Source organism: Caretta caretta, chromosome 2 (genome assembly GCF_965140235.1).
Source record: "Caretta caretta isolate rCarCar2 chromosome 2, rCarCar1.hap1, whole genome shotgun sequence".
Classification (NCBI taxonomy): Eukaryota; Metazoa; Chordata; order Testudines; family Cheloniidae; genus Caretta; species Caretta caretta.
In genome coordinates this window covers 46,177,812-46,196,522 of record NC_134207.1, presented here as the reverse complement: position 1 = coordinate 46,196,522, position 18,711 = coordinate 46,177,812, and the positions used below count along the sequence as shown (strand labels likewise).

Sequence of the window (18,711 nt, the reverse complement as noted above, 5' to 3'; positions counted from 1 at the left end):
TGTGCCTACATATTTCTGTAGAAACTTCTGTTCAGATGAAGCTTTCCATTTCTATGTTGTGGCAACCTATTAATAATGCTCAGCTGTTATCTGACTGGTTGCCTCGGATCCCAATAGGAACAAGTTTCTATCTTGGCCGGCCTTCGGGTAGGTACAAGGCCTTAAATGGCAATAAAAACCACTGTGCTGGGACGGAAGCATCCTATGGAGGGAGGATTCCCAACACCCATGCATCATGGAGCACTGCTCCAGAGTGTCATTCTCCAAGATACTCAGAAACAGACTTGTGAGTGGGCTGGCTGGGGGCAGGGGGGAATGCTGAGCATAGCACAGAGCCACTGGCCCAAAATTTTGCATGGGGCGGGTGTGGGGAGGGCCACAAACAGACTACAGTTCATCCCAGATGTTCACGTTACTTGTTTTCTTCCTTCAAAATGGCAGGAGGGCTGGAAGAATCCATCTGCTTATCTTCCATCTAGGTCCCCAAATCAGGCTTTGAGTGATGAGTCCAACATTTCAACCTGATTATTTAGACAGCTTCTGGGACATGCACTGTTTGCAGTGTGGGGTAAATACAGGCCTCTACCATCTGTAGATGAGAATTTAGATCTCTTAGTAAAAGTCATGATACAAACTCCGCACGTTTCAATTTTGTATCTCTTCTCCCCACAACAAACCATGGTAGCAGTTCCCTTTTGAAATGTATTTTTCTTTATTTAATTCCTGCCATAGTCTCCGTCTTCCTGGCCTCTCCCCCTACTTTAGTCCATCCAGAACACAGCTGGCAACAGCATCTTCCTCTGCCATTTTCCTGACCTTGCTTTCCCCATTCTTACATCTCTGCACTCGTTTTTTTTCCTTTTCGTCCACAGCCAGTTCAAGCTTCCCCCCACTTTCAAAGCAATGCACAAACTTGTTCCCACATATCTGATCTCACTGCCTCCTGAACCCAGTCTGATCCCTTTGCGCCACTAAACGTTCTCTGCGGAGTGCTCCCTTTGGCTCCCTTGCCCAGTCTTAACCCTTTGTCTTTATTCACAGTCTCTTATGTTTGCAGCAGCCTCCCAGCCGCATTCCCGAAGGATCTTGTCAAGTTCTTCTGTACTAGATATGGACTGACTACAGCGCTTGCTTGTACACCCCAGATGTATTCATCCTTGTCGTTCATTCGATTGTTCTGAGTTGTCTTCCCATCAGGAGCTGTGCTGGACTATATTCAGTAGCTGCTTTATTTTTTGATCTGTAGTTTAGAAGAGCAAGGAATGGATCTTCCTGCTATAAGATTTTCTTGGCTGTCTGTAGAGCTCTCTCAGCCTCTCTGTTTGCTTGAGAGCTCCAAGTAATATGATCAAAATCGTATTTTGTTCAGAATGACTTAAATTCTGCTGCAGTGAATTGTGGTCCCCTGTCCATCACTAGTTGTTCTGGAATATCAAAGTGAGCAAAAGTGCACTTCAGTTTCTCGATACCACTGCATCATGTTATGTCTTTCAAGTTCACTATTTCTATATATCAGGAAAAATAGTCCATGACAACCAGGTAATGATGTCTTCTGAATTTGCCTAAATCTGCAGCAAGTCTCTTCCAAGATCTCTCTGGTCGAGGTGTTTGTACATTGTATGATCCAGCATTGTCTCTTATGTTTATTTGTACAGGATCTCCTTTCAAAAGTCATATCATCAAATTGTCCACTGAGTTCGTCCTCCTTTCTCTCTAGGCCCATCATGGGTGCCATACTGTGGCTGAGAAGGTTTCTGGTGTTTGGTCACATACACTCCGAACGCATAGCTTTTGTCTTTGTAAGTTGTTCTGGTGGTGAAGTGGACTTGCACTTCAGAATACCTCCAGGGTAGTCAGAGCTGTGTCAAGTAACTTTGTTTCTGAAAGGGGTTGAAGGTGGGATGAGTATGACCTCAGCTCCTGAGTCAATGTAAAAGTCAGTAGTCCTGCCAAAAATACTCAATTTCACTCTCCAGGCAGGCTCTGTGTCATCACAAGTGACAGATGCCAGAAACAATGACTCTTGATTGTCTGTCTGTAATATGAGTTAACTCCCTTATTGCTTTGGTGCAGCAAAGAGCTGCAAACTGTCCATATGTCCAAGTATTACACGGCGCACCTCTGGCTGGATGTGCATCATATCTTAGGATATGACTTTTTCCACACCTTGTGCATGTAGGCTGGAATTTGTCCCTCTTAGCCTGGGAATTCTCTCTTCCTGCCTTAGGGGTTTTATGATAATGATAAAATGTCTGTTTATAGCTTCTAGGCTAGGCTCAGGTTTTTCAGGTTGCTTCTGCCTTTTGTTCTGTTGTTTAACTAATTCTGACTGTTTTGCTATCTGTATAGCTGTGGTTAGGGCTAACTCTCTTCAGTTGTAGCTGTTGTGAAAGATTTTTATCTGTTAACCCAATAACCAGCTTGTCTGATATTTTCATGTTTTCCATTCCCCGAAATCACAATTTTTATCCAATACATGCAGAGCTCTTATAAAAGATTCATCATTTTCCCCTGGTTCTCTGATGAAATTGAATTCTCTAATGAAAACATGCTTCTTTCATAAACCACATTTCTCTGAGGTATAAAGTATTCATCAAACATAGCCAGAACCCTTTCATAGTCATCTTTGTGACTGTATTCAGTAAAGTCAAATGATTTTAAAATATGCTGTGCTTGCTTCCCCATACCATATATTAAAGATGATACCTGTGTATCTCCAGTTTCTTTGTGTAGCTTGTTAATAATGCAAAATCTTGCAAAATCTTGTTTCCAGTCTGTTCATTCTGAAGGTTTATCAAAGCAGAATTTTCTCAGGCAATGACGAATGGAATGTTGATGAGATCCTGCAACCTTTGTTGCTGTTTCTTTTGCCTGCAACCTTTGTTGTTGTTTTCTTTCTGTTTTGGTTCTTAGTTTACTCCTGACACCATGTCATGTTCTTCTGTACCAGATATGGACTCGCTACAGAGCTTGCCTATACATACCAGACATGTTCACTTTTAGATCCTTTAATGCTCTGCCAGGTATGGATGGGGGTGTTCTAAATGAGGTATTTTACACAATGTCACCTAGTGGCTGAATAGTATAATACAGTTTAACATTCCATTACACAGTCTCTCTCTGCTCCTTTAAATCACTTAACAACCCATGGGTCCTGGATTGACTGCACTCTAATATCCACACCCTGTCCATTGTTTGTACCACCCCTTGTACCTTTAGGACTGATCTACATAGAAACTTGCACCAAAATAATTAAATTGGTTTTAATTCACACTTCTAGAAATTCTGGTGCAAGTCTGGGTGCTTTTTACTTTACAGGTACCAAATCAAGTTAAATTGACATAGGATACTTGTATTTGGAAATGAGTGTTCACATACAGACTTGCACTGCAATCACAAATGAAAACCAATTGAGTTATTTCAATGCAAGTTTGTTTGTGGATGAGATTATAACCCCTTCAGAGCAGAGATTTTATTTTCCCTTTCAGGTTTAGACATTTTAATTGCTGACAAGTGTTTGTATTACTGCAGTGATATATATGTATAACTCTGTAGATGTGTCCAGTGCTTGTCAGCAATATTATAGATATATATAAACAAACACAAATAATTACTAGGGCCCTGGTTTTATGAGTGCACAGCACTGGAGTTAAAGAAAGCTCACTGTGAGAGAGGGACAAAAGCAAACTTGGGGCTTCTCTTGCTACCGCATTGTGAAAATATGATGATGGAACAAAAAAAAAAGGCAAATGCTCATTGTTTAAAATCTGCATGTCATACAGTGTATACAGAAGTTTATTTGAGCAGAAGCTTTCGTGAGCTACAGCTCACTTCATCGGATGCATCTGATGAAGTGAGCTGTAGCTCACGAAAGCTTATGCTCAAATAAATTTGTTAGTCTCTAAGGTGCCACAAGTCCTCCTTTTCTTTTTGAGAATACAGACTAACACGGCTGCTACTCTGACACCTGTATACAGAAAGTGATTCCTTTCTCTCTTTTTCTATTTAGATATTGAGAAGAGCAGACAAAAATGGTAAGACCAGTCACTTCTGACTCTTTTTTTCTCTTCAGAAAAATCTATCAGACCCAAACCTGTGTTTTAATGCTTGATAAACTAGGTGGCACTGAACACATTCAAATGAAAACCAGCTTTTATTAGTATAGTAGTTGTCACTCTAGAAGTCAGAGACATGATGTTTGATGCTTATGATTTTCTTTCCTGATCTGGCAGTTGGATCTCTATGGGCTGACTCTTGTGCTTGCATGGAGTCCCATTGAAGAGGATGGAACTATACACAGGTATTAGGGTCTGTCCAGGTGGATCTGATTGCAGGCCTTAGAGTGTAGCAGCTACATTCAGGTGGTAAAACTGGTTGCCATTTTGAATACCAATTAATTTTATAAGCTAATTACCAATTGTTCTTTTACATACAGCAGGCAGACTCTTATTAAGAATAACTGTCTGTGCATGTGGGGACACATGCTACCTTTGGCTATGTGCACACAGAATCTATTGGGCCAAATTTTACTTTCTCAGGGTAAACTCCCATTGATGTCAATAGTTTTGCTTGAGTAAAGACTGCAGTATTTGGCTCAGTGAATTAAGTGCACATGCACCCAAAGGCAAAATTTGGCTTAGGGATTCTACTAGCATCTTTGTTCGTTGCATGCATATGTATTATTAGTAACTGTGTTTACAAATGCCAATTAAATATTACTAATAGCTCAATTTCTACTATTTTAAAATACTTAAATATATTTCCTCAAATCAAATTTGTTTTCCTCCCACATTTTCAGATATTTGTTTGTCTGTCCATGTGTTAGAAGGCAGGATGAATGCCTTGAATGTAATTTATGTGTAATTCATAGTCATACAAAACTTCTTGGTATATTAGCATGGACTGATGATTTTCTATTATGTAAAATACAGTAAGTTTAGAATGAAATACTGGAAGCCCTGACACACACATGCAGTCCCCCTGCATTATGAGGACCATCACAAGGGAAACCAGTGTGCTTGTAAATACAAGTATAATTGTTGTGGGATCAGGCTCTAGTTTTAACCCAAGTTCAGCTCCTTGTTCCATCACAGAATGCTGCGTGGCTGGGGTAAGTCACAGAATTGTAGGACTGGAAGGGACCTTGAGAGGTCATCTAGTCCAGTCCCCTGCTTTTAGTAGCTCTGTGCCTCAGTTTTCCATCAGTAAAATGAGGCTAATAGCACTTCCCTACCTCTCAGGGATGTTGTGAGGATAAATACATGTGGTAATGGGGACCCTGTAAGTACCTAAGATAGATAAAAATAAACCTTGCAGATAGTATCTTGGCACATTTAAGGGCTGGGGGTGGGAGGGGAGTGTGAAGGTCTTTGTAAATGCTATATTCCAATACAACAGCTCTCACTGTTTTTCAATTTGTAGAGCTCAGTCTAATGGAGATCTGCTGATTGTGGACCATATAGGATGAAAACATCTGGGGCCATATATCCATCTGCTATAAATTGTCAGAGCACCATTGATGTCAGTGGAGCTGTGACCATTTACACCAGCTGAGGATCTGTCTCCTGTCCTTTGGAACCATACCCCCCAACCCCAATGCACAGTGGAACCAGCTGGTTCTATGACAGCCAAGATCCTCCACTCCCACAGTGAGAGAATAGCATTGCCCCCTTAATTCATTGACCATACTCTGTTAATTCAAATAGGGGGGAAGTAATCCCCAGTCAGTGACAAACCTGATTAGCCCAGCATAGTCCAATGGCATGTCAGCCTAAAGGCAATTTGTCTTTGAAATTCACAACCCTTGATCTCACTACAGCAAGGAGAAACTCATGGGAAAGAACACCCTGATTCTAAGGTGATAATTCAACCACGTTAGTTGTATTAACATCACTCAACAAATCAGAAACTGAAACTGCTTGTGTCAATGTTTGCTCAACTCCTGAATACCAACAAACCTAACATACTTCCATTCTTTTGTGATTTAGCAGAGTAAATGCTCATGCCACATTAAGGGTATGTCTACATTTGAGCTGGATGGTGTAAGTCCCAGCTTGCATACACTTATCTGAGCTAATTCCATTTGAGCTAGCCAGGGCTGCATGGGCAGCAGCTTGGGCTAGCTGCCCAAGTATGTAACTGCCTGGACTCCCAGCTTCATACTCAGCCAGCTAGCCTATGCCTTCACCCACGTTACTCCAACTACACTGCTATTTTTAGCATGCTAGCTCAAATGGAATTAGCTCAGGTAAGTGTATGCAAGCTGGAATTTACACCATCCTGCTCTAATGTAGATGTACTCTAAAAGTGATCAGATGTGTTTCTAAGAGATGTGTTTGCCATGAGATAACCTCTGTTTGAGGAAGTCAGATATTAGAAGGCTGGCCACATATATATAGCATGTTTAAGCTGTTGTCAGCAAATGTTTCAAAATATTTTTTTGTGAACTGGGTGCTTTGCATTGTAAATGACATCTGTTCAGTATGGTGGGAAACCGAATATTGATTTACTGTTATATTAGCAAATCATGTTTGTTGCAGTAATGTATGTAAGTTCTTGTACATATTGTTAAGGTAGTGCTGTTTTGAAATCATAGCAATCTTTTACATTACCTTCAGTGAGAAATTAAAATATCAGAACTGTATCCTGACACTTAAGAAATATATGTCTGTTAGATATTAAGCAACCTTATTAGTTACAGCTTAACTAGTAGAAGGAAAACTAATCTAGGTATTTCAAATGCAAGTGTCCCGATTGAATGTATTGCCCTAAAAATACTATTAATGAAAGGTCAGTGTTTAAACCCGAAGAGAGAGAACATTCCAGTCTCAATCAGATGGGAAATGCATCAAGAATTCATCTAGGATATTTCATGAACCAGGTATTACCCATGACCAATTCTGGGAACTGACTTCTCCACTACAGGCTAGAGCCTGCCCTGTCCTGAACTAGCTTTCTGGGAAGCAAGAAGGCACAAGGAGCATCTTCCCTTCCCCGTCCCTAGCAAAGCAGCAGGACATGATCTCTCTCTAGAATTCAAGAGAAGAGTAGGTGGAACACTCAGCCACTGGTCCACTTCCCACGTCCACCAGATAGGAGACATGTCTTGCCCTCCTGCTAGCCCCTATGATGTAGTCAGTCGAATGAGCTAGCCAGGGACACGTGCTGCTCCTGATCAAATGAGAACTAAAATGAGTTTGGCAGCACACTGTGCCAGCTTACTCCAAGCCATCCTGCCATGCAACTGCAAAGTGTATATTGTGCAGAATGCATGGCTGTCGCTCTCACTGTCACTGCTCTGTTCCACCTTACCCCACAAGCCGCCCTAATACAGCTCCCGAAACTAAAGACAGGATTTTGTTCACAGAACGGTAGTATTTACTCGTGCTAGGTAACTACTCAATAGATTCTGAAATAGCACAACTCCTTGGTAGAAAATGTTGTAATCTAGCCTTGGATAATATAGAATACCCCAAAGGACAATACATGACTTCTTCTAAAAACAAATTGAAATGAGAGATCAAAGAGCATGGAAATCTTGCTGTTAAATAAGAACATAATTACCACCACTCACAAATGCTACAATGGCTATATTACCCTTATGACCATTAAATATGGCTCTAAATTATAAACTGCACCATCAAATAGTCATATTCCTATATGAAGAAGAGTAAATTTCATGAGTATTTTCTAACCTTTCATTCAGCTGGGATGTGTTTCTTTTGCTAAAGTCGCCAGGTTAGACAGGCCTCTGTACTACTTCAAACATGCATACCACTGCATAATTTTGAACTCTTTTGTTAATTTTTTCCAGTTCTAACCAATTATCCATACTCTCAACAAGATCAGGTGACTAAGCTATATTTGTAGTTCACATTTTCATAACAAAATGGGCTGATGATAACTGATGGTGAGCTCCATAAATGCAAAGTATGGATTAGATCAACACCGTTTTAATACCTGGCAATCTCACATGTGCCTGATTCTCTTACTCAGAGGGAGCACAACATGTAAGTAAGAAATGCCAGTGATTTAAGGGAAAGGAGGAGGAGTATAGCTGCTTGGAAATTTTCCGACAGACACCAATTCATTGAAAGCTAAACATTATGATGGAAGTTCATTTGGAAAGAAAAAAATTGCAAACAATCCTTTTTATATGGCCAAAATGTTCAGTTTAAACCTTTTGGGGAAAGGAATGTTTTGATTTTCTGTTTCAAAACAAACTTTGTTTGATCTTTTTATTTTACATTATATCAATTTTTTAAAAAGTCTAAATCAAAATGAAACTTTCAATCAACTTGCAATTAATTTTTTCAGGATTTCATTTTATAGCAAATTTCAATTTCCTCCCCCCCTTCTCAAACAGAATTTTTTATTTTTTAATTTGTAGAATTCCCTGTGAAACAACAATTTTTGTCGTCTCACTCCCCTCCCAGCTGTAGGGGAAGCAAAAGCGTACTGGGTGGGGACCAACAAAACTTTGGCTTTCCCCATCTCTCCCTGAAAATCAATCTTCACTCCTTCTTCCCACAGCCAACAGTGTGTGCCATGCATGCTGGCTGCACTGGAACTACATGACTCCATTACTGTCTGCACTAATCCCTTCACTCACCTTCTGACATGGTTTGAAGGGCACAGGGCTGAACCATGGAACGAGGGTCTTGCATCAGCAGCATGTGGTCAGATGGCCACAATCAAGTGAGCACTGTACTAGTTGCTGGTCACTGGGGCCTCTTCTGACCATGGGTCCTTGAGCCAAAAATTGTGCTATACTTCTTCCCTGTTTGCATAAGAGTGGACATTCAAACGTACTCCCTATTTCCTCACTAATCCACCAGCAAACAGTCTGTGTTAATATAGAAAGAAAGAGCTAAGGGTGTTGAGTCCAGACCTCTTGATCTCAGAACAGTGACACTCATCCTTGAATTGCTGGAGAGCTGCTTCACCATTAAATGGAGTCGCAAAGTGCCACACAGTAATCACAGGGCTGTGCCCTGATGCTGCACACAGGGGTGAAAGTAAGGGGGTACAGGCCGGTACAGCGTACTGGTAAAAGGTAGCCGCCAGGACCGGCCCATACCGCTGACTTTAAAGTGGCCGCTGATGGTGGGGGGGGGCAAAAGGAGTAGCTGCCCCGGGGCCACGATTTAAAAGGGCCCAAGGCTCTGGCCGCCTCTGCCGCTACCACAGCTGCGCCGACAGAGCCCCGGGCCCTTTAAATCGCCGCTGGAGCCCTGGGCAGTGAGGGCCAGGGAGCACAGACAGACTGGCTGGGGGATGCTGACCCCCAGCCCCGCCCCTTCCACCCGAGGCCTCGCCCCTTTTTGGGGGGGGGGGCAGAGCGGCCCCGTACCAGTAAAATCTGCATTTTACTTTCACCCCTGGTTGCACAGCACCTGCATCCTGATGTGCTTCTACTCTCTCTCCACCTCTCTGCAACTGAGTGTGAGGAGGGACCTCCTCTCTCCTGACTGCCCTTTTCCCCTTTAGCATCCTCAGATCTTTCACAGCTATCGCTCAGAGAACAAGAGGGGAACTCGCTAGTTTCTGCTTTCCTCTCTCGGGGGGGTGGGAGAGCTTGGCTTGAACACCACCGGTACGTTGGCTCAACTCTCTGCGGGCTGCCTGCTATGTAATGAGAGGAGCACTTTTTTAGGCCTGCACACGCTCTCTTCCTTTTGGGGGGACCTCTACATGCAAAGCGTACTCTCAACCTTTTAAAAGCCTCCAGCCCTGGTCTGTGTGGAGATAGCCTTGAAAACACAACTAATGGCTAAGGTTGAAATTGTCACTAATCTAGTCCACTCCTAAAGGCATCTGAGGCTGGGCTTTGTGGGACCTGAATAACCAGTTACTTGGCTCCAGACCCATTCAAAACAGAGTGTAGTGCCAGCTGAACTGTCAGTGATGGCACAAAGGACTCTGCAAGCTACCTCCCAGGTGGCTGTCTGCATTTCATCCACATCCTCTCCCATTGTGACCTCTGGCCACAACTGAGAGCAGCCCAGTGGCCTGAGGGATAATCTGGTCTAGTGGACTACATGCACAGCTCGATAGCAAGAGACTTTAATTCCCCATTTTGACACAGACTCTCTGCGGTCTTGGTAAAGTCACTTACCCTTTGTGCATTAGTTCTCCCATGTGTAAAATATCAACCTCACTGGACATTCATTGCAATAATTAATAAGTTTGTAAATCCTGATGAACATGCTGAAGTTCCCCAGCCATCATACTGAACCCTACAATGGCTGGGAACCTAGCAGGACCCCCTCTTGCCCCCAGCTTCTTTGGACAATTGAAGCTTGATAAACTTGTAGATGTTGGGAACCGTGTATGGACTCCAGAACAAACTACATGTGCTCCACTTCTCCTGCAGCAAGAGGTTGGTATTAGTACAAAGATTCTCCCACTCACTTTTATATGAAATGATTCAGTTAAGTTTTGGCATATGCCCAAAACCATCTTGCTGCAATCACAATAATGGCCAGGATCTGGTTACATTTTGAGGTTGGGTCCCAATTTATTTTCACAACCTTACCCAATAATATTAAGGCCAGCTCTGATCAGTGATCTAATAAAAACAAAGAGCTGCAATAGGCAGACCTACAAGAGACAAGTTAAATGTAGATGCCTCTATTTGTGTACAGATAGGAACACTACTCAGCATGTGATGAAGAATGACTGCAACTAAATGATGAAAAAATAAAAACCAACTGCATAGACCAAAACAAAGGATCAAGAGAGCATGGTCTGAATACCAAGTGCCCAGTGGAAAAAACCTGCAGATCCAATATAAAATATTATAATACCAAGATCAACACACACTCTCTCTCTCTCTCTCCTGACTCTTAGTCTAGCTTGTTGTCTAATTTATTTTTTTAAATTCCTGCAAGCTCTGAGCTGTTTGAAAAATATTCTCTTTCAGCAAGTAACTTAACTGAAATTTTGATAAAACTTACATTCTGATTAGTCACCTTCAGAAATTGTTACTGTTTTCACATTGATATGTTTTCATTCTACAATCCCAATCTTTTTATGACACAGTTGTCACAGTCATGTGGGTTTTTAAATGTGCATTATAAAGACTGTTAAATAGTCTTAAAATAGCATCACTATCATCATATCTGGTTTGATAATTTCATATGCTCTCCTGTGTACAGCATTACCTTAAACATTAGTACAATAAGCGAAATCCTGGCTCCAATGAAGTCAGTCATATGGACTGCTAGGGAGTCTTGGTTTCACCCCAATTCCAACACAATGCAAACAATGGTTCATCAAAAGTATACTGCCAAAGGACTCAGGATAATTTTAATATGAGACAAAATTCAGAGAGTGACTGAGAACCGACAGCTCCCTCAGGCTCCAATGGGAGTTGTAGCTGCTCAGCACCTCTTCATGATTGACTCATAATACGTACACTGAGTTTTCATTCATAATTCATATGTCACGCAATTTACATAGAATAAATTAACTTAACAATGATAGAATTGTATCGTTGTTAAGATCAGTCAACTATCTGGTAACAAGTTCCATTCTCCAGAGATCTGAATTCCATTTCCATGCTTAAAGATATTTTTGATTGACAGCTCACTTGCATGGTAAACACTGATGTTTACATGCGAAACTTCTGTGGGGCTGTGGCTTTCACTAAATCTTAGTTATGGTGATAGCGATTTACAAGTCAAATGTTTTTGAAGCACTCAAAACTGAGAGCATTGCAAATTCCTGACTTTAATACTGGGTTCTAGATGCAGGAATCACTTGGTGAAGTTCTATGGCCTGTGGCATACAGGGGGTCAGATCTTATGATCATAATGGTCCCTTAGGCCCTAAATTCTGTGTATATGTTGAAAAGGTTTGAGGGCAGAATAAACCCTTGTGTCACACCCTGCCCAGTGGAAATCACTCACTGCCCCTGCTGTTGGTCACATTTATTATGAGGCTTGCCCTGGAAGGTTTTGACAAAGTGGAAGTTGCTGGGATTTCCACTGGTAGACACCCCTTAACTGACCTCAGATATGCTGAGGACATGATGCTCTTTGCTACCACCACAGAAGCAATTCAAGAAATGTTGTAGTTTGTAAAAACAGTCAGTGAAGAATATGGCTTATCGCTGAATGAGGTGAAAATGTAATGCATGTATGTTGACACAATTAACAAAAACAAGATGCAAGCGGACATCACAATTAACGGTCAAGCCACAGAGACAGTAGATTAATTTAATTATTTGGGATCATACATATTCAATAAAAGAGGGTGTTCCATAGAAATTGGAAGAAGATTAGGAATGGCTCATTCAGCCATGGCCTTGCTGGGATTCCTTCCGAAAACTTTTGCGCTTGGCTTATCCAGAACATCTCATCCACTTTTGAAGAACACTTCATCCAGTTCTCTGGGATCCAAACTCGATTAGTTTCCAGCTCATCATTCAGGTTCCTTTACTAGGCATGGACCAGCTCTAAGCCCACATTGGTCAGGCCACGGGTGTTTAGATACAGAGTAATAGCATAATTCCAAATCATGTCACACACTACTAGCTACTAACATCTATGCTTTTTTAATTTAATTGGTTTGGACATCATACGGATCATATAAGGACCAATCGCTTTGAAGATTGTGTAAGGAACTAATCACTTATGTCTTCACCTTATCCACATTTCAAGGTTATCAGTTCAGGGTACTCCCACTTATCTCAACTAGCCCGAAAATACCATCTCCAGCACAGTCTGTCACACTCTCTTGTTTACAGTTTAACCTGGCACTCAAATCAAACTATAGGCAAGTTTACTCATGCCCGGCAAGATGTATACCTACATGCCTATACCTACAGAATTTTGGAAAAATCGTGTCATCTGAAAATGTATGACGGTTTGATTGAAGAAAACTTAATTTTGTCCTTAGTGACTTTTGGATGTGAATCAAGGGAAATTAATGCTGCTGTCAAGAAGAAAATTGAAGCTTATGAGATGTGGTGCTGGGGAAAACTGGTGCTGGGGAAAACTGTTGCATATCTCCTGGATAGAAAAGAAGATGGAATGCTTATGTTAGAAATATTATTGAAGAGAAACAGATCCTGCTGTCAGAAAGCAACAGGTGCAAATTTATGTGCTTTGGTCACATCAGGTGCACAGATGGAAATAATCTCAAGAAAGTTATCATGGAAGGAATAGCAACTGGTCATCATAGTAGGGGACAGCCAGTAAGGAGAGGGATAGATGGTATGTGTAGTAGGAAGAGAGCCTGAGACATAAGCCCTGGTATTAGAGGCCTGGTATGAGTCCTGAGGCCTGAACTAAAGTAGCGGTTAAAACTTTGCCAGTTGTGGTGTTTAGATGTTACGTGTAATTATTAGAATTGGGAGCACTGGCTGTTGGGAGTCTGAAAGGACAGGAAACAGGAAGGAGGGGGGAGGAGTTGAGAGGCTGGGAGAAAGCTCCAGAGGGTGCAGCAGCAGCTTGGTAAACAGGTTTCCACTTTGAAAATAAAGTCCTGTTGAAGCTTGTTAGTACCTTGCCTGGTTGATACAACACCAATATGAAGCAAAGTCAGGTTGTGAGCAAGAGGCAGGTCCTGCTCACAGAATTTGGCAAACATGGGGCTAATATTGCAAAAACACATATACAAGGCAATGGGTGGCACCCTAATACGTCAGGGGTAATACGCAACTTGTTTGTATCGGTGTATAAAGATGTATCTCAGAGGGAGTGTCTTTGGCCAGCCGAGGGGGGAATGGAAAGTCCCACCACTGAGTGAGCTGTGTCCATTGTCACGAGCATACATGTCTTAGTATCCTCGTAGAGTCTGCTGGGTGCTATTATCGTGCTTCATCGACAATAAACCTGGCTGGGTGCCTTCGCTGAAAACTGAGTCTGTGAATTTATTGGGCAGTTTAACTGAGGTCTGCTATCTCTATTATCTGCGCAGAGCTGGGACAGCACACCAAATAAACACACACGCAGTCAACATCTAACCACAATGTGCAGCAGGTCACTGGGAGGTCAGCTGCAAAGCGCTCAGAGCTAGCAAAGAATCACAAAGAATTTAAAAAATTCTGCTACAATGAATAAATGGACTTTACTTACTTACAGCCTTAAAATCTATTAATCATGCTACCAAAAAACTATGATTATTGTTGGGGACTGCAAGCCAGAGCTTCCGAGTTCTCTTTCCAGCTATGCCACTGACATGTTGTGTGATCTTGGGTCTGCTTATGTAAAGTAGCTTCTCCATCTGTGAAATGAGCATACTACTACTTATATCTATCCAAAAAGACAATCTGTATTAAAGCACAGTGCATTTGCCAGGCTGGTTAAGGATCTGTATCTTTTTTATTTCTAGTGCCTTGAATGCAGTAGACAAACATTTATTGTTCTGTAGCACATTAAAATTCATTACTTGACATCTCCTCTGCACTCTTCATCAGTATTTTTTCAGCTGATGTGCTGTTTGCAGTTCTTCACACTTTACGTTTTTCTTTCATTTCCTTGCATCCTGGCCAGCTTTCCAGCCCTTCACCCACTAAGTCAAATCAGGCAAAAGTAAGAGAGACAGAGAAAATTATTTTAAATCGTTGAAGTTGTCCATGTCATGTTTGAATCCATTGCTGATAGTTCTATGCCCACGACACCTCTCTGTCAAATGAAGGAAAAGAGGCAGCCTAGGGCAATTTTGTACAAGCCCTCTGTAGCTAGAATGTGGGGCTGGGCCATGGAAGTGTGTTTTTGCACATATGCTCACTCGTCTGGGTGTCCTATAAGTCATGTTGACTGCCTCTGCAAGGGCATATTGCATAGCAGATTTGAAGGATGGGTCAGGTCTAATTATGGGCCTGTATTTAAGCTGAATTTCGAGTTACATTCAGTTCTGCCCTAAAAGTGAACTTGGCACCTAGGGCCTAAAGATGCAGATAGGCACTTAGTAGGATTTTCAGTAGCACTTAAGCAGGTTAGGCACCTAACTCCCAATGAAATTCTTAGGTGCCTAAGTACCTTTGAGGATCTGGCCTTTGGTGCTTATAAAGCAGAAAGAAGTGTTTTGTTTGGATCTCTTCAATTTCATAAGCTCTACTGTATAGCTGAATGCTCTCCGGGGCTGGAGACACGTGTCAGTAGTTTCTCTCATTCTCCTCCATCTTGTTCTTCAGCCCAATTAACTCATTTAAAATTAATTTAGGAACCCCAGCTTTTCGATGAAAGCTTTTGAGATCACTGTGACAGCCTGGCTCACTTTTCTGCATTCATAAGCTGCTGGCTGCCAACCAAGGCTCCCTATCTTTTGTCTCCCTGTATTACAGTTAATGCCTCCCTCTTATTCCATGGGGACTTGAAGCTGAGAAAGGTTAAGAGATGCAGCTTAAACGCTGGGGATGGAAGATTGTTGCTTTACGCTTTATCCTTTTTCAGCGCTTCAAAGTCCTCCTTTTCATTTTTTTTTTTTTTAAGTTTTGAGAAAGAGCAATTTAAAGACATAGGCCCTGATTCTCCCCTACCTTGCTTAATCATTTGCACCTGGCAGAGAGATGATGCTTAGGAAGGAGGAAAGCTTTCGGGTGGTTCACTGAAAATTAGTCATGGATTGGCCCCATTATGAGAGCTGAAAACTGCCATTTGTGCATGTGCCATAATTTTTTTAAACTATGATGGAGCTTTTCAAAAACTATTTCCCAATATGCAAAATTAAATGGAATGGCACTGTGCATATGCATCTTGCTAATTTAGAATGATAGAAATATAGTAGCCCTTGTATTCTTCACTACACAATTAGTCAGAAATGCTAAAGCTAGCCCTGCTTACTGGCTAGTTTATACTGTACATGAGGAGCTCTCACTTTAGGTTAGTGGCTTGAATAAATTTTTGCCCACATCTGCTCACTCTAATGCATACTATGCTGGACAGTGACCATTACGATGACAGGTTGCACCTCAAGGCTTCCATTTAGCTGTATGATCTCCCAGCATCACGTGACATCCCCCACTACTGAAAGTCTGCCTGTAATCATGTGCACCCATCACCCATTCATGTGTATAGGTGCAAAGTTGCAGGAGTTTTCCATCTTCATTGCTCTCTGGCTTCATTACCCCACTCAGTCCTCTGGCTGAGACACTGATAGTCCAAACCCCTTCTGGGCAAGGAAGTGTACAGGTGCAGTCCAAAGTCCTAAAGAATCCACCTAGCCTCTGGGGCCTGGGCCCCGCCCTTTCCTGGGGTTCTGCCACCTTCTCCCGGTTCTGGTGGACTCAGAGTCCAGGCTCCAGCCTGAGCCCATACATCTACACTGCAATTTTATAGCCCACCAGCCCCAGCCCCACCAGTCTGAGTCAGCTGGCCAGGGCCAGCTGTGGGTGTTTTATTGTAGTGTAGAGAGGTACCTTCTGTCTGACAAGAAAGTAACTAATTACCACCCAGGTGGAATGAATAGTGCAACTGGCCTTTGACTCTTTCTCAAACCTGAGGGGGTTTCACATTTCCTTTGTGGAAACTATAGCTGTATTATGAGTTGTAGTTCTGAGAGATCCCAACTGAGCTTAGGGCCCCCTTGTTATAGGTATTGTCTGAATACAGTTAGAGAGTTTCTGAGCGAAAGGGCTTACATTCTGAGTAGGCAAGACAAACAAAGGGCCGGAAGAGGAATTGGTTTGGTTAACTCCCTTCTGCCCTGTGATCTTGTAGCAATTCCATACTTTCCTCTGCCTTTTGCACATCTTGTGGTCACCATAGCTCCCTTTTGCTGGATGTGTACACCTGTCTCATTTGGAGAAAGACATTTGGATGCACCATATGCCCAATATTTTTGTGTATTTTTTTTTATCACAGGGGTTGTCTTTGAGCTCAAGAAAACAATATAGTTCCCCTGCACGTGGATTTCCCATGTGGGAGCTGCTAACTGTTAGAGCAACTTACTAACAGCTATGTCTCCTAGGCTCTAGTCTTGGTTCTATTGCTGACTCACTGTGGGGAAGTCACTTAACCTATCTGTCTCACTGATCTCTTGCAAGATGGGCATAGCCTCACAGAGATGTGAGTTTTAATTAACTAAAGTGTAGGAGTTTGAAGGAAAGCTTCTACAATAGACAAAATGAAAACACTTGTGAAAATGTATCATAAGTGCCCATGTGCTAGAATGGAAGATACAGTGTATAGCTCCTTCTTTCATCCATCCGCATATGATATATAGCAGTATTCTGACTCCAAGGCAGACAGGGAGCTGTGGCTGGAAGTTAAATAAATCATGTTTATGAAAGACACTGGAGAAGGCATGAAAAAGCAAGGCTTGCAAAACAATTTGAGGCCATGTTCCCGCGGCAAATGATACTGGAGTTTGGTGTAACTTAGATTTGTCTAGGGAAGGAATGACTTCAGAAAAGTTGAGACAGACAAGGTAGGTGAGATAATATCTTTTATTGGACCAGTTTCTGTTGGAGAGATAGGCAGGCCTGAAGAAGAGCTCTGTGTAAGCTGGAAAGCTTACAAACATAAGAACAGCCATACTGGTCAGACCTAAAGGTCCATCTAGCCCAGTATCCTGTCTTCCAACAGTCGCCAATGCCAGGTGCTTCAGAGGGAATGAACAGAACAAGGAATCATCAAGTGATCCATCCCCTGTTGCCCATTCCCAGCTTCTGGCAAACAGAGGTTAGGGACACCATCCCTACTGATCCTAGCTAATAGCTGTTGATGGACCTATCCTCCATGAATTTATCTAGTTCTTTTTTGAACCCTGTTATAGTCTTAGCCTTCACAACATCCTCTCCCAAGGAGTTCCACAGGTTGACAGTGCGTTTTGTGTGAAGAAATGCTTCCTTTTGTTTGTTTTAAACCTGCTGCATATTAATTTCATTTGGTGACCCCTAGTTCTTGTGTTATGAGAAGGAGGAAAAAAAACTTCCTTATTTACTTTCTCCACACCAGTCATGATTTTATAGACCTCAATCATATCCCCCCCTCTCTAACATCCTGGAACCAACACAGCTACAACAACACTGCATTCAGAAAATTTTGTCTTTCATGAATCATCCTCTGTTTATATTTACCCATGACAAAGTTTGAAGTCTATAAGGTAGAAATTTCAGCTCAACTGCAGTAAATCACCTGGACCAAATGATATTTGAGGGTTGTGAGGGAAACAAAGTATGAAATAGACACATTGGTAAAGGTACGAAGCATATTCTTACAAACAGCAGCTATTCCTGAAGATCCAAAAGGCAGTGGATACTCTGAGGTGCTGCTTTCAGAGAACCTTAGTGAGGGTGATCTAGTTGTGACCTTCACCTCAGTACCAAGGAAACTGATGGAGAGCCTGACTAACGACTGTATTACTGCAAGTTTACTCTGGTATAAAATTAAAGTAATGCTTTGGTGAATCACAGTTCAGAGTGTAACTAAAGACAGCCTAGTACAGCTCTTAGATGAGAACAACAGGACAGGCTCAAACCATCATAGCCTCTGAAAAAGCCCCTATAATGTCAGGGATTTTTATAATTAATTGATAAAAGTGGACATTGTTTACTTGGATTTTCAAAAAGCTTGTGATTAGGTCTCTCATAAGATCATTAGTGAAAATAAATAACCATGAGGCAAGAGGCAAAGTCTGCCCAGGGATTATGAATTTAACAAGTTAAGCAATAGAAAACAAACCGCTATAAGACCCAATCCTGCTCCATATTGGCAAAACTCCCTGTGACTTTAATGGCACAGGATCAGGTCTCCTTAA

General features: G+C 41.9%; 1 protein-coding gene and 1 long non-coding RNA gene across 3 annotated transcripts in view; both read left to right on the top strand.

Annotated features, from left to right (window-relative positions):
• The window catches only part of NECAB1 (N-terminal EF-hand calcium binding protein 1), a 120,386-nt gene that overhangs the window by 4,654 nt on the left and 97,021 nt on the right, over nucleotides 1-18,711 (top strand). For both annotated transcript variants that reach the window (XR_012666924.1, XM_048841183.2), the window contains exon 2: nucleotides 4,010-4,034. Coding sequence is in view for 1 of the 2 variants with exons in the window: in XM_048841183.2 (XP_048697140.1) it covers nucleotides 4,010-4,034 (25 nt within the window). In the remaining variant the exon portion in view is untranslated. The remainder of the gene's footprint in view (nucleotides 1-4,009; nucleotides 4,035-18,711) is intronic.
• Nucleotides 4,050-6,643, top strand: LOC142070976 (uncharacterized). The gene is made up of 2 exons (XR_012666926.1): nucleotides 4,050-4,300; nucleotides 5,422-6,643. It is a non-coding gene; the product is annotated as an uncharacterized LOC142070976 (long non-coding RNA).